This window comes from Mustela putorius, unplaced genomic scaffold (genome assembly GCF_011764305.1).
Source record: "Mustela putorius furo isolate JIRA1106 unplaced genomic scaffold, ASM1176430v1.1 tig00003898_pilon_pilon_pilon, whole genome shotgun sequence".
Lineage (NCBI taxonomy): Eukaryota > Metazoa > Chordata > Mammalia > Carnivora > Mustelidae > Mustela > Mustela putorius.
The window spans coordinates 954,043-968,697 of record NW_025422047.1 but is presented as its reverse complement, the minus strand read 5'-3'; the positions used below and the strand labels follow the sequence as shown (position 1 = coordinate 968,697).

General features: G+C 44.1%; 1 protein-coding gene across 1 annotated transcript in view; it reads left to right on the top strand.

Annotated features, from left to right (window-relative positions):
* Positions 1 to 14,655, top strand: part of RYR3 (ryanodine receptor 3) — a 505,740-nt gene that overhangs the window by 469,982 nt on the left and 21,103 nt on the right. Inside the window, exons 81-90 of the mRNA XM_004751026.3 lie at positions 1,310 to 1,383; positions 1,626 to 1,643; positions 2,073 to 2,153; positions 2,631 to 2,719; positions 3,676 to 3,804; positions 7,237 to 7,341; positions 9,048 to 9,129; positions 9,782 to 11,112; positions 13,166 to 13,224; positions 14,068 to 14,239. Of these exons, the coding sequence (XP_004751083.2) occupies positions 1,310 to 1,383; positions 1,626 to 1,643; positions 2,073 to 2,153; positions 2,631 to 2,719; positions 3,676 to 3,804; positions 7,237 to 7,341; positions 9,048 to 9,129; positions 9,782 to 11,112; positions 13,166 to 13,224; positions 14,068 to 14,239 (2,140 nt within the window). The remainder of the gene's footprint in view (positions 1 to 1,309; positions 1,384 to 1,625; positions 1,644 to 2,072; positions 2,154 to 2,630; positions 2,720 to 3,675; positions 3,805 to 7,236; positions 7,342 to 9,047; positions 9,130 to 9,781; positions 11,113 to 13,165; positions 13,225 to 14,067; positions 14,240 to 14,655) is intronic.

Here is a 14,655-nt window from a genome sequence, read left to right as displayed (position 1 = left end):
TTTAGAGGCCAAGTGAGTACTAACAGAAGTTTTAAGATATTTCATGATTTTTGTTAATTATAAAAATAATACATATTGGTAAAATACCAAAACATTAGAGAAATTAAAACATTTGAAATGGGTGTTTTGGAATGGAGTAAGGATCAGAAATATCTGTTCCCCCAGATACTCTCCTGAATCAGAACTGCTCCTCTTTGTCCAAAGATCCTACTTCCCTGCTCTCTTCCCTTAACAACAAAGCTAAAATAGAAAGATGGTTTTGTGTTATTGAGAAGAACTTTTCTACACCAGAGTCTGGGAAAAACCAACTATATGGCAATAGGAATTTTCACTGTTTTCTCTTTAAAATTCATCTAACTTGCAGAAGATATGTGGCTCCCTAAAAGGGGTAAAGAAATGATGTGGTTTTTTTTTCCCTGACATCTTTCCAATCCAATGGTCATTTCCTTTGCCTGGTGGTACCGGGAAGGCAAAGTTTTACAGAATCTTCATGGATTCGGCCATAAGCTGCCTTAGCAGCTGTGTTTTTGTGAGACATAACCCATGTTAGGGTCTATTAAAGCCTTTCAGATTGGGGAAGGAGAATCTGTTAGAGAAACAGAATGAGCCCCAGTTGGAAATAATATGGTTACACGTTGTCCTCCTTATCAAACTCTGTGGTTGCACTAGGTAGGATTTGGGGGTGGCTGTGATTGGGAAGTTCACAGAAAGTGGAGACCAAAAAAAAAAAAAAGGCTAGCTTGTTACAGGTTCAGGGACACCACTACCCCCAGAAAGCTTAACCTCTGCTACTGTTGGCTTTTGAATGACACAAGAATTCTAAAAGGGTGTGGCCCTTTGAACTCTGAACTCCGAAGCACTGTCCGTGAGCATTCCTCCCAAGCCCTAAAACCACAGTTCTTATGATTCAGGGAGAAAAGAGGTAAATGTGGGAGGGGAGCATTAATTTGTGCAGTTTAAAGTAGACTTTCTTTAGGGAAATCGCAGAAACAGATTATTCCTTCTTTATTTGGGAAACCTTTCTAAATCTTCATGCATAAGAAAGAACTCAATCTGGACAAACAAGGGCAGTCATTGTAAGTTCTTCTGACCCCTCTCAGGGCATGCCTGAGAGCTTATAGGCATCCTTGGGCAACACTCTTGACGCAAACCCAGGGAACTGCTAGGCTTTGAGCCACACGGCACTGTGTTAGACCATTTATGATAACCCAAGGACAAGATATTCTTAGTCAATAAAGGCACTGACATTAGAAATCCATTTTCCCAGTGTGCATAGCCCTGAACCTTGTTTTCTCTCGTCTCTTACAAGTGTCCTTGATTTGAATGCGTTTGAAAGGCAGAATAAAGCAGAAGGCCTGGGTATGGTTACTGAGGAAGGAACACGTAAGTAACTAATAAATGTGGAGGCTGTTCTCTTCCTGGTTACCATAATTAACTATTTCTGGTTAGAGCCCCTGCTCAGTGCTTCTTAATCTGCAAGGACTTGCCCAATTTCAGCAAACTCTTCCCATTGGTAGCTTTGATAAAGGCTGGATGTGATCACAGAGCCAGCCTTAACTAAACACAGTTTATCATGGTGTTTATGGTTTTTCTTACTTTGCCTTCTGTTTTTCTCTTTTCACCAGTCATTGTGCGTGAGCGTGGTAAGTCTGAGAGTCTGGCCCCAGTTGTCTACCATGCATGTGAGTCCTGAGGGACCTTATTTAATTGCTGCGGTGTAGACACATTTTTTAGGCTTGGTAGTTGCATGTGAAGCTTAACTCAGTATTCTGATGCTTAATTAAAGAAGCATTTTCCATCCGTAAAGCATGGGTTCTGGACTGTGAGCCATTACTGCGAGCAGCCTAGCTGTTTTCCTGACAAACGCATTCCGGGGCTCAGTTCGTTGGCTTGGTTGGTCATTGTGTTCTGTAGCCTCAGTTCCAGGTTACTGGGGTTTTCCCCCCTTCATTTAAAGTTCCCTTTCTGAACTGTTCTGATGCAGGCCCTTTGTCACTTTTGCGGCTATTTGCCTTGCAAAGTGGTCTGGGTTGAGAAGCCAAACAAATGCTCACCAGTATTCTGTTTTCAAGGTGAAAAAGTACTCCAGAATGACGAGTTTACTCGTGATCTCTTTCGGTTCCTGCAGTTACTTTGTGAAGGACATAACAGTGGTAAGTAGAACAGATTGATTTGTCAAAGGAAAACAACATTCAGGTGCCAAATTATGATTCAGCTCAGGATGCCACATTTCATACAACCAGCTGCTGACTCAAGGACAACAGTTAATCCATTCCTCAATAAAATTAAAAAAAAAAAAAAAAAACCCTCATTGGAAAAATGACTTGAGCTTAAGGGCTGGTGTTGTTTAGTGCCACCCAGACTGAGTGGCTTCCAGAATCTTCAGAAGGTGACTCTAAACACCCACCCCTCTCCGTCAAGTCCCTGGGGCTTGTTAAGTCCTCTTTCTGGCCTCACAAGGATGGGAGGGCTCAGGGAAGGACCCTGTCCTGCAGGACCCACCAGGACACAAACGGGGTGATCTTGTAAGGCTTTTTACACAGCATGTCTCTTCTGAGTTTAGCCAAGAGTGCTTGCCCAGCGTCCTCAGCATGACGAGAGAGGCCCTAACACAGCCCTGGTGTTCTTAGACTTTCAGAACTTCCTGCGGACTCAGATGGGCAATACCACCACCATAAACGTCATCATCAGTACCGTGGACTACCTCTTGCGTCTGCAGGTCAGTGGGCCTTGGACGGTGGCATGGCTCATGCACATTTCCAGAAGCTAAAGACTATTGCATAGGATCAGGGAAGGCCCAGGGTCTGGGCCAGCCCCAATAAGAACAGTGTTATATCCTATGTCCACACACTTATGAGAAGTCAAATACCTAAAAACCTGTATTTGAAAACTGAAATAGGGGGAGTGGTTAAGTATCCAATCATCTTGGATGAAATGCCAGTTACCTCAGTTTTGCCAGTGAAAACCTCACCACAGTGCCCGAGAGCCACAATACGTGAATGGAAACAGATTTTCACTAGAAAAGAGAGGTACAGGAGATAGTGGGAATAGGATGAGTGTACAAGTTCTTAGTGCGTGAGAAGTCACTCTGTTTAACTGTTTGAATGAAATCCTAATAATGACAGGAAAATCTACACAAACATTTTAAAAAAAGGATTCTCTCTCCTCTCTGCTAAGTCTTCCTCCTGGTTCTGCCACTTACTAGAGCAATCTCTTTAACCTCCCTGTGTTCTGACATTCTCATCTATAGAATGGGTAGCACCTGTCTCATAGGATGGTTGCAAAGATGGAGAGATGTCCTACAGGGCCGTGGGTCAGAATAACCTCTGGCACTTCCCAGTGTTAGCTCTTATGTCCCTGCTCTTGTGCCAGTTAGTTGGATGATAATTATGATTACCTTTAATGTACATTTTTCATTGTGAGTGAGTTTTCCTGCCTCGTGGTCACCCGTGTGCCGCTGAACACCATCCTCTCTCCTATCTGGTCTTTTTTAGAGGAGTATATGCTCTTCAGAGATGCTAGGGATTAGGTATCTCTGTGCTTCTTCCTAGGTTTCTGTACTAAGGAGGAGGTCATAGAAATGTGGGTTTCTCCTGTACTCTTTCTGAACCTTGGGTTTTTAGCTTCACTGACTGGAAGTTTAAGAAACACTTAACTCTCCTTGTTTGTTCTTAGGAGTCAATCAGTGATTTCTACTGGTATTATTCAGGGAAGGACATCATTGACGAATCTGGACAGCACAATTTTTCCAAAGCTCTGGCAGTCACGAAGCAGATTTTCAATTCTCTTACGGAATATATCCAGGTACGTGCTGCAGAGTGCAGGCTTGAGAACAGAGCGTTTTTAATGCCCCGTATTTTGTATTCCCTATGGAATAATAGCACGGCTTTATGGACTGTGCCTCCAGACCTGGCACTGGCAATGTGGAGCCACAAATAGGAACCACGTATAGAAGAGTATTTCGAGAGGACTACTCTCTAGGAGAAGCTACAGTTCATGGTCTTTCACTGTGACCTGTTCCTAGCATTGGCACACACTCTTTGCATTTACCTAGTTACATTTTCCTTTCCCTCTTAGATTGAAAATTTTTGTGGGTGGAAAATTTCTTATTTGATCTAAAATTCTTCATTTCTACCATGTGTGGCTCACCCTAGCTACTCATTAAGCATGAGGGGTCGAGTGCACAATTGATAGAATGAAGGAATAAAGAGATAAATGATGTTGAGTCTTGGGATGAAGAACCTATAAGATCCTACGAATTTGTCAGAAAATAAACTCCTTGGAAAAGAGTTTAGCAGCACATAAACTATGTCCAATGGCAGTCAAATTTAAAATGAATTTCCAGTTGAATATTTAGATCTCACAGCATTCTTTCCATTTATAGCAGTCTCTGGTTATTGCATGCAGTAGTCTAATGACTGTGGAAAGGATGTACTTGGGCCTAATTTCCTATGAAGTCAGTAGCCGTATCACAGTCCTCTGGGGTGTAGTAGGAGATTTTTTTAAAAAACTATCTAATGAGTGCACCAGCACACTCCAATCATATTTGTTTATTAAAATAAACACAAAACTAAGACTCAACTTGAAAGATTTTAAGGGAGAGAGCAATCCTTGTTTTACTCAAGGATTATAAGAACATGGAGACAGAACTGTAGAAACAGGTGACTGATCTGAAGTGTCACAGAATGTGAAATATCTGGGGAGGTCATTGAACAGATTTGACAAACATTTGATTTGCTCTCTGGAGAAGCCATCCTAATCTTCAGAATTTCCCTTGGAGCACTTAACCCAAAGTAAAAAAAGAAGCTTCTTTTTGGTGAATGTGAGTTTCTTACAACAACTTTTTTGTTCCAAAAAGAATCTAGAATTTTCTAGGGATTAGACATCAAATGTACACGAACAGTGATTTTTCTTTTTAAATATTTTATTTATTTATTTGAGAGAGAGAGCGAACACACAAGCAGGGTGTGGGGGCAGAGTGAGCCTGATGTTGGGCTTGATCCCAGGACTCTGGGATCATGACCTGGGCCGAAGGCAGATGCTTAACCCACTGAGCTATCCAGGCGCCCCTTAAACAGTGATTTTTAAACAAGCTTACATGATTTAGGAAGTCAGGCACTACCTCTCATGCTGCCCTCTTCCTTGGGAATTCTGCCAACCCTTTTCTAGAACTTGAGGTGGTACCTGTGTTCTTTTTGGAAATTTATTATAGAAGATCGATTTGAAGATGAAACAAAATCTAAGGAAAAGTTAAGGATGAGAAGCATAGGCAGAACATGACAGAAGAATCTAAGGGTATGAGAAATATACAAAATGATCTCACTGAGGGGGTGGGGAATAAGGTGCTAACCTAAGAAACTTTGGGAATGAATACTGACTGTAAGACCAAAGGCAAAAGGAACTGTACATAAGCACTTTAGTTGCTAAAGCTTTTCCCCTAGGGATATGTGTTAATAATTCTGCAACCATTTTACACATATAATGGAAGTGAGCCGTTACTAAATGGCAGGAGCCAGGCTTCTCACTGTTGAATGATTACAGATAAGCAAGAAGCAGCTAGATGGCCGACTGGCCCATGTGGAAATGTGTTAGAGTTGGATACATAGGTCAGTATGCTAAATTCATGTTGGACGTGGTATTGATACAGATACTTACCTATGGAAACATTTCTAGATACTTTGCATACACATGGGCTAGTATAACCCACACATATCTGCTGTCATATCAGCTGAGAGGGCCTTAAAATAATGACATCACAGTAGCAGCAGGCACAACTAGCACCCAGATTAGTTTCTAATGCCATTTTCCCGTGAGAGGAACCAGACTTCTTAGAGAAAGGGCTTGTCTTAGTGCTGGGGCAAGAAATATGCAAGAAGACATGGAGAATCCCATATATAGCGCAAGGAAATGTGGGGGGTGGGACAGGGAAGAGAGAGAGAAAGATGGGCCTATGTCCAAGGGACACAGGCCAGCTGAAAGAGCTCCCAGGGGCCAACACTGAAACAATTTGAGTGACAAAATTGAGTAGTATTGGGTAATAACCCAGAGCATACAATGAATATGTGGAGTCCCTATTAATTTAAGTAAATGATTAAATAGGTAAGAATGAATAGACCAATCTCCCATGTGGAAGAATTCCAGATGATTTTTTTTAAAATGTTGATTCAATGTATAAAAATAAGAAAATTTATTGGGGTGCCTGGGTGGCTCAATGGGTTAAAGCCTCTGCCTTTGGCTCAGGTCATGATCCCCAAGTCCTGGGATCAAGCCCCGCATTGGGCTCTCTGCTCAGCAGGGAGCCTGCTTCCTCCTCTCTCTCTGCCTGCGTCTCTGCCTACTTGTGATCTCTATCTGTCAAATAAATAAATAAAATCTTTAAAAAAATAGGAAAAGTTACCAAGATGAAAAAATGGAAATGGGTAATGAAGTCATTCCTCTAAGTTTAGCTTTCAGAAAAGGTAGAGATTATATTATACTTAAAATTTAGGTTAACGATACGAAAACCCTAAAGGTGGTTGAACATTAGGAACATATTCTTTAAAGATTTTATTTATTTATTTGTAATAGAGAGAATGAGAAAATACAAGCAGAGGGAGCAGCAGGCAGAGGGAGAGGGAGAAGCAGGCTCCCCGCTGAGCTGAGAGCTCGATGTGGGGCTTGATCCCAGAACCCTGGGATCATGACCTGAGCTGAAGGCAGATGCTTAACTGACTGAGCCACGCAGGCACCCCTGAACATTAGGAATATTATTCACATTTTTTTACTTGAGTAGATAGCCACGGCACATAGCATTTTATGCATAGCTTTACCTGAAAACAGTAGGGCCTGCTTTTCAAATTGTGGAAGCCTGAAGTTCCTCAGAACCCCGCTGAGGCCGAGGTGGAGGTGAGAGTGGGCTGGAGTATCCTTCAGTCCCATTTCAACCAGAGCATTTCACTCTTAAATAATATTCTTCTTTGTAGTATTTTATTTGAAAAACACATTCTCAAGCTAAAAGAAAATCTCTGAAAAACCACTGCACTGTGAAATTCCTGGTGGTTTTTTCCTGGACCAGGTCCCTGTGTTGGGGTGGAAAAAGTAACACCCTGGGAAAACAGTGAGCCACAAAATACATAACTTTTGGAAGGAGCTATCTGCTAGTAGAAGCAGGTGTCCTGTGCACTGACTAGGGCAAGAGTCAGAGCAGCTCATGCTGAAGTAAGTCTCCATGAAATGAGGATGCCCTCCTCTCTATAGGGCCCTTGCATTGGGAACCAGCAGAGCCTGGCTCACAGCAGGCTGTGGGACGCGGTGGTCGGCTTCCTCCATGTGTTTGCTAACATGCAGATGAAACTCTCTCAGGTACTGTGGCCCTTCCCCGCTGTGTCATTGGTGTGAATGCAAAATCACTCCCCACCCCTTGGTATTCCCCTGTGTTCACGTGGCTGCTTGGTCAAACGGCTGGACCAGCCATGCAGATGAGGTCTCACTTTTAAACCTGAGGGCTTCACTGGGTGACAGGAACAAATGCCTCCAGGGGTGTCCCAGACAGGCTTGTGCATGGATGCAGCTTCTTCCTTCCTTGTGTCCCACCAACCTATCCTTTACATAATTGCCTCAACATTCGCTTTTTATGATGCTCATCCTTTTTGCTTCCTTGTCACTGTCGTGTCAGTTTCTGACAATCTACCAGCCCCTTCTGGGTCTGTCAAATGTCTGCATGTCTCTGTAATTCATATATCCCTTTTCTCCCATGTTGGCTTCCCCTCCCTCCCCATTGCTGCCTTTCCTTCTCACTCCCCATCTCTCTGGCAAGATGAATCGGAATCGCTCCGAGCATTTATTATGAACAAACAAATGGAGTGTATATAGTTGTCGATCGCCTCTCTCCATGGCAACACATGAGGGAGAATTTCAGGATGTGTTTCAGGCTGATTAGAGTAACATTTGCAGCATTAATTTAAGTAACGTGTATCTAAAATTTTCAAGGCTGTCACATCTGTCCCCTCTCTACTGGAATGTGCTATTTAACCCTTTCATTTTTCCCCTTTTGACTCTGGCCTTATGGGAGGAGAGAGTTCTTGGGAGCGCTGCTCATTTGGCGGTAACACGTCCACTCCTGTGTCAGCCCAGCTGGGCCGGTGAGGTGCGAAGGCTCTGGAGACAGGAGCCTGGCCCTGCTTCCTTCCTTGCTGGTGACTTTCAAGAGTCACTCCCCCTACCTGGTTTTTGGGTCCATCATCTGTGAACTATTGGGAATTAGGATAGGCGATCTGAGGTCTCTTCCAGCTCTTCATATTCTCTCCCCTGTGATATTCCATGTGTAGCTCTGACCCATGCCAAAGGGGGGCAGTCCCCCTGAAAGCTAGAGTCTTGACAAAATTGTGTTTGTGAGAGAGAGTGTCTGTACAAGAAGTGTGGCCCAGAAAGTACCTTTAAATCTCACCCTCAGATTGCCCGCCTCGGATCATCCAAGGGTTGTTTTTCCTTCTGTGACATTGAGTTTAAAACAGAGAGCTAACTTGGCAATGCCCTGTCTGTGAGCCTGAAGTGAAAACCAGACACACTAGCAGCAAAAGCAGAGGAATAGCCTCAATTCTATAATATATTAAGGGACAGTGGCACCAAGATCACCACCAGCTAGAATCAGGAGACCCTAACCCAGAAAGAAAGGAGAACCCACTTGATGATTATAACTTTGATACCTTAATTGGATTGCAGTGGTATTCCCCAAAAGCTCACCTGATCATTCTCAGTGTACAAAACACAACATGAAGTAGTAGAAATATCTAATGGTTGTTTGGTGGATTGGGTTGTTCAGTAGCTTTGGACAACAAGTGGTATGTCTGCCATATTGTACTAATAAAAGGGAAACTAAAGAAGCTCTCTTGGATAAGACCAGCCACAGCAAGTCTCCCCGATGCTACCAACAGTGGATGATACGATGTCCACAGGCACAATGGACACGACCTTCACCTAACCTTTCCAGAGCAGGCTCTTCTTGCTCACTGCCCTATACTTTGCTGAGGGATCAGATAGCTCAGGGGTATCTCCTGTTTCTGTTCTAGGATTCCAGTCAGATCGAGCTGCTGAAGGAACTCTTGGATCTCCTTCAGGACATGGTGGTGATGCTTCTGTCCCTCCTGGAAGGTTGGGCTGTTTGGTATAACTAGGCATTCACACAACTGTAATTGGTCTGAGCACTAACCATACTAATCATGCAGATTATCCTTCTGGCAGGTCATTGATGCCTTATGACTTTGGTTAGAAAGCCAAATTTTCAGAAGCAAAAAATGAGTAAGGGGCACATGGTCTGATGGACAAAGCCTGAAACCAACTCATTTTATGTTACTAGGAAAGCCAGAATGAACTGGGGAAAACCTCCAAGCTTTGCTCTTCCCTATCCTCTCCCTCTCCCCATTGCTTTTCAGTACATCTGGCTGCCAGTGTGTATGCCAGCCATCTAGTTGGGCACCCTCCTAGGTCTAAGGGGATAAGAGGGGCACCACTTATCCCTATGTGTCCCCAGTAATCTGGTAATGAAACCACTTCCCAGGCCCCAGTCCAGATAAAAGGCACTGGTGTGGCCATCTCCTTCTTCCCTTTGTTTCTTTCCCCCTTGGCTCCTAGTGGTGTAGTCTTTATGGCTTGCTGCTCCCTCCTACCCATTTCAAACCATCACGGTCAGAAAAGAGCCACCTGATTGGGCATACAAATTTCCTAAAAAATAGCTACCTGACCAGTTACATGATGACTTGGGTTTATTTATATATTTGTATGTCTTTTTGAACCTGCCTCACAGGGAATGTGGTAAATGGAACTATTGGCAAGCAGATGGTTGACACACTGGTAGAATCATCTACCAATGTAGAAATGATCTTGAAATTCTTTGACATGTTCTTGAAACTTAAAGACCTAACCAGCTCAGACACCTTCAAAGAATATGACCCAGATGGTAAAGGGATTATCTCTAAAAAAGAGTTCCAAAAGGCCATGGAAGGGCAGAAACAGTACACACAGTCAGAGATTGACTTTCTCCTTTCGTGCGCAGAAGCTGATGAGAATGATATGTTTAATTACATTGATTTTGTAGACCGGTTCCATGAGCCGGCCAAGGACATAGGGTTTAATGTGGCAGTGTTACTGACCAATCTCTCCGAACACATGCCAAATGATTCTCGCCTTAAGTGTCTGTTGGACCCAGCAGGAAGTGTACTAAATTACTTTGAACCGTACCTGGGACGAATTGAGATCATGGGTGGGGCCAAGAAAATTGAGCGTGTTTATTTCGAGATCAGTGAATCCAGTCGAACTCAGTGGGAGAAGCCCCAAGTGAAGGAGTCAAAGCGGCAGTTCATCTTTGATGTGGTCAATGAAGGGGGAGAGCAAGAAAAGATGGAACTGTTTGTGAACTTCTGTGAGGATACCATCTTTGAAATGCAGTTAGCCTCTCAGATCTCCGAATCTGACTCAGCTGAGAGGCCCGACGAGGAGGAGGAAGAAGATGAAGATTCATCTTATGTGTTAGAAATTGAGGGTGAAGAGGAAGACGACAAGTCTTTCGAGTCAGCCTCTGCATTTGCCATGGCCTGTGCCTCAGTGAAGAGAAACATTGCCAACTTTCTGAAGAAGGCAACCCTGAAGAACCTCCGGAAACAGTACAGGAAGGTGAAAAAGATGACTGTGAAGGAGCTGGTAAAAGTGTTCTTCTCTTTCTTCTGGATGTTGTTTGTGGGGCTCTTCCGGTTGTTCTTCACCATATTGGGAGGAATCTTCCAGATCCTCTGGAACACAGTGTTTGGAGGCGGCCTCGTGGAAGGGGCAAAGAACATCAGAGTGACCAAGATCCTGGGTGACATGCCTGACCCCACCCAGTTTGGTATCCATGACGATGCTCTGGATGCTGAGCGGGCAGAGGTGACTGAGCCAGGGGTTCCACCCGAACTAATTCACTTCGTGAAGGGTGAGAAGGGAGATACAGATATTATGTCAGATCTCTTTGGATTACACCCGAAGAAAGAAGGTGGCTTAAAGCATGGGCCTGAAGTGGGTTTGGGTGACCTTTCTGAGATTATTGGCAAGGATGAACCCCCTACACTAGAGAGTACTGTCCGGAAGAAAAGGAAAGCACAGGTAAGCACAAGTCGTTTCTGTCATCTTTTCTCTATGCCCAGAAATAGACTTGCAGTCACTTCTGATGCTGGCTCCCTAGGCGCCAACACTGTATTAGTTACCAGCTCTTCTCTCCCTGATCTTGCAACTCTCTGCCATGTCTGGGAAAGAGCAACACTCAGATGGTTGTCACAGAGTCTAGCTGCTGAGTGATCTTCAGGTTACATTGTGAAGGCCAAATCTGATGGTCTTCCAAGACTTCACCAGAAGGTTAGTTCTTGTGATGCGTGGGTTAGGTGAGCGAACAGAAAGCACAGAACACCAGGGCAAGGTTTTCTTCACTATCCAAATGAGAGTGTTCCTATCAAACCTTTCGTCAGCCAAAATGGCATAAAACAAAGAAGCATCTATCATTTCATAAAGGTAAAAATCCTCTCTGGATTTCTTACAGTTAGCATGGACAGGTCCTGATGGAGGGCTTTCATAAGAAAAGCGAAGTGGCATGAAGCAGACTTTCAGAGAGTGGGAGAAACCTAGAAAGCATATGCTGAGACCTTTCCTTTGAGACCATACTTCTCCAGTGTCCCAAGTGGTCCAGATGATATCATTTTGCCCAGCATCATGCTTGGAACATTTTCTTCTTGAGATGTACTCACTATCCAATTTGGGCTTTGAGTCAGTTCACTAGATTAAGGAAATAACAGTAATCCAGAACCCCTTGGTCATGGAAAGTTCTGGGTGTTCCCCTCCACGGAAGCATCTAACTCATAGCATCATTCTAGCATCAAAGAGAATATGGAGAGGAATGTAAAGACATCAGAGGCCAAAGACAAATTTTATTCATTAATTTCATTAATATTTATTGAATAGTTAATATGTGTGTCCCACTGTTTGGGGCTCTGAGAAGATAATGTTAAGTGAGAAGTGCATTGTCCCTGTAATTTAGTGGAAGAAAAATAGACATTGCAGAAGTTCATACAAGCATGAGAATGTTAAGAAGGAAAAATGCCAGGTAAAGGAAATGCAGAGGAGAGAACACGTACCTAATTTTGGAGAGTCTGGGATGGAAGCATCAGAACCATAGGCCTTCTTGTGATATGAACTTATTTACTCTGTTTTGCTCCCTGATGTAGCTCCAGGTGCCAGACAGAGTTTGATACATAATAGGGATTAATTCAAGGCCTATTACATACCTTGCTGTATTCCTAGGATCCACGGAAATACATTGGTCAACAAGAGAGACATGCTTTTGCTTTACTAGATCTCAGCTTCTAGTGGAAGAAGTGATCAAATTAATAAGATAATAACCATTTGTGACACGTGCTGAAAGAAATGAACAAGGCCACGTGTTACAAAGTGAGTATGGGCTCTACTATGAATAGGATAGTTCAGGAGGCTTCTGAAAAGGTGTCACCTGAACCAAGTCCTGAAGTATGTCAGGCACAGGAAGGACCAGGGCAGTCATACTCCAGGGAGAAGAGTGGCTTGTGCAAAGATCTTGGTGCTGGGAAGGATTTGGAATATGCCAGGGAAGAAAATGAGGTAACAAGTCAAGTGGTATAAGACAAGGATGGAGAAAAAGGCCCTGATCACATAGGCCTTGTAGACCTCACTGAGGACCTTGAATTTTATTCTAATTACAGTGGTCATCAGTCAGAGGGATTGGCATAGTAGGTAAGAAAATTGAAGACAAGGAAGGAATTTTGTCTGGTGGAAGCAGGCTGTGGATAGGACCTGGTGTGATCTGTGACCCATCCCTCCCTGACCCCGTGGGCTGTTGGGACAGTGCCGTGGGGTCCTAGCCCAAGTTTTCTCTGGGAGTTGAATAATAGCAGGGCAACTGACTTTTTAAGTTTGCAATCTTTGCATTGGCATTTCTCTGGAGAAATGGATTGCAAACCATTTTTGTGGCTGATCCACTTACATCCGTGATCCTGAGGAAAGCAGAGCCATTCTGAAGAGAGAAAGCCAAGGGGATGTGTGACAAGGAGATGAAAACGGCCAGTGCTGTATATGAAGAGACCGTGATCTCTTCAAGTTGAGGAAAATTTGACTGATTGTTATTTTTGTCCAGGCAGCTGAGATGAAAGCAGCACATGAAGCCGAAGGGAAAGTGGAGCCTGAGAAGACAGAGTAAGTTCTTGGTAGCTTTGGCTACTTCCAACCCTAAGCAGGTCGTTCTAGATGACATCTCCTGTTGTATTGCTGTGCTAACTAGAAATCTTGATCTCTGTTACTACAAGGAACAGGTACTGTGCAGGCCCTGGCCATACTTCTTTTTACCCCAGCTATCCAGTAAGCATACTCCATTACTCATGTTAACTTTGTCATGGCACTAGAAGAGCAGAACTTCCCAATCTGGCCAAACAAATGATTGAACATCCACACTTAGCAACTTCATATAATGGTGGTGGTGGTGTTTTCTAGTATAGTGAATGCATATTACACACTGCGGTCTATGCTAAGGTCTTTTTTGGTTTGTTTTTAGAGAGCACAAATCGGGGGGGAGGGCAAAGGGAAAGGGAAAGAATCTCAAGCAGACTCCCCACTGGGCGTGGAGCATGATGTGCGGCCCCATCTCACAAGCCTGAGATCATGACCTAAGCTGAAATCAGGAGTCGACCGCTTAACAGACTGAGCCACCTGGGTGGCTCACTTTTAAGTCTGACCACAAGCTTAGAAGAATAGGTACTATTACTATTTCCAGCAGTCTTTAAAAATCAACTTTTCTGAAGGGGAAAAAAAAATTGTTTATCCCCCTATCAGAAGAGGATTACAAGCACATTTACAACGGATGGCCCCCGACGACCACAGCTCCTCAGAGCCGCATCGCTCATTAAGGGTGGAGCTGGCGTCCAGCCACCGTGGGGTGATACCCTCCAGGAATAATGACAAGATTTCTTTTTAATTTAGTCCCCCTCTCTGGGCCAGGCCTCCCGCTGCCCTTCTGTGCTGATGGGGCTCTCGTTCCTGCAGCCTAGAAGACGGGGAGAAGGAGGATACGGCCAAAGAGGAAGAGCAGGCCGAGGCCCTGTGGGCAGATGTGACAAAGAAGAAGAAGCGACGGCGGGGCCAGAAAGTCGAGAAGCCTGAAGCCTTCATGGCTAATTTCTTCAAAGGGCTGGAAATCTATCAGACCAAGTTACTGGTAAGCGCTCACGCCCTGCCCTGCTCCTGGCTCAGACCTCAGCCGAGGGGCCGCATTCTATGTCATTGTTCGTGTCCATAATGCTTCTTCCTCTTTCTCATTGCTCTTCCTTCCTCTTCTCCTTCATCTGTCTTTGTGTGGGGGAGGAAAAGGAGAAGAGGGTAACTTGGGCAAAGCCAAGTGCTCTAGCCCCCCCACCTAGCCTGGAATGCCCTGTGCTATCCACAACAGGATGCAGATACCTCCTTCTAGAAGATTCTTCCTGTGTCATGTGCAGACGTGGAGGATCGTAGTCCCAAGTTCAGAAGTAGTTGGGTCATCTTGGATGCACAAAGAATATGGTCATATTGGGTTCTCCTGTTACTCCTCAAAAGTTATTCCACATGTAGTCAGCTCTCAGCATAGCTCGTTATGTC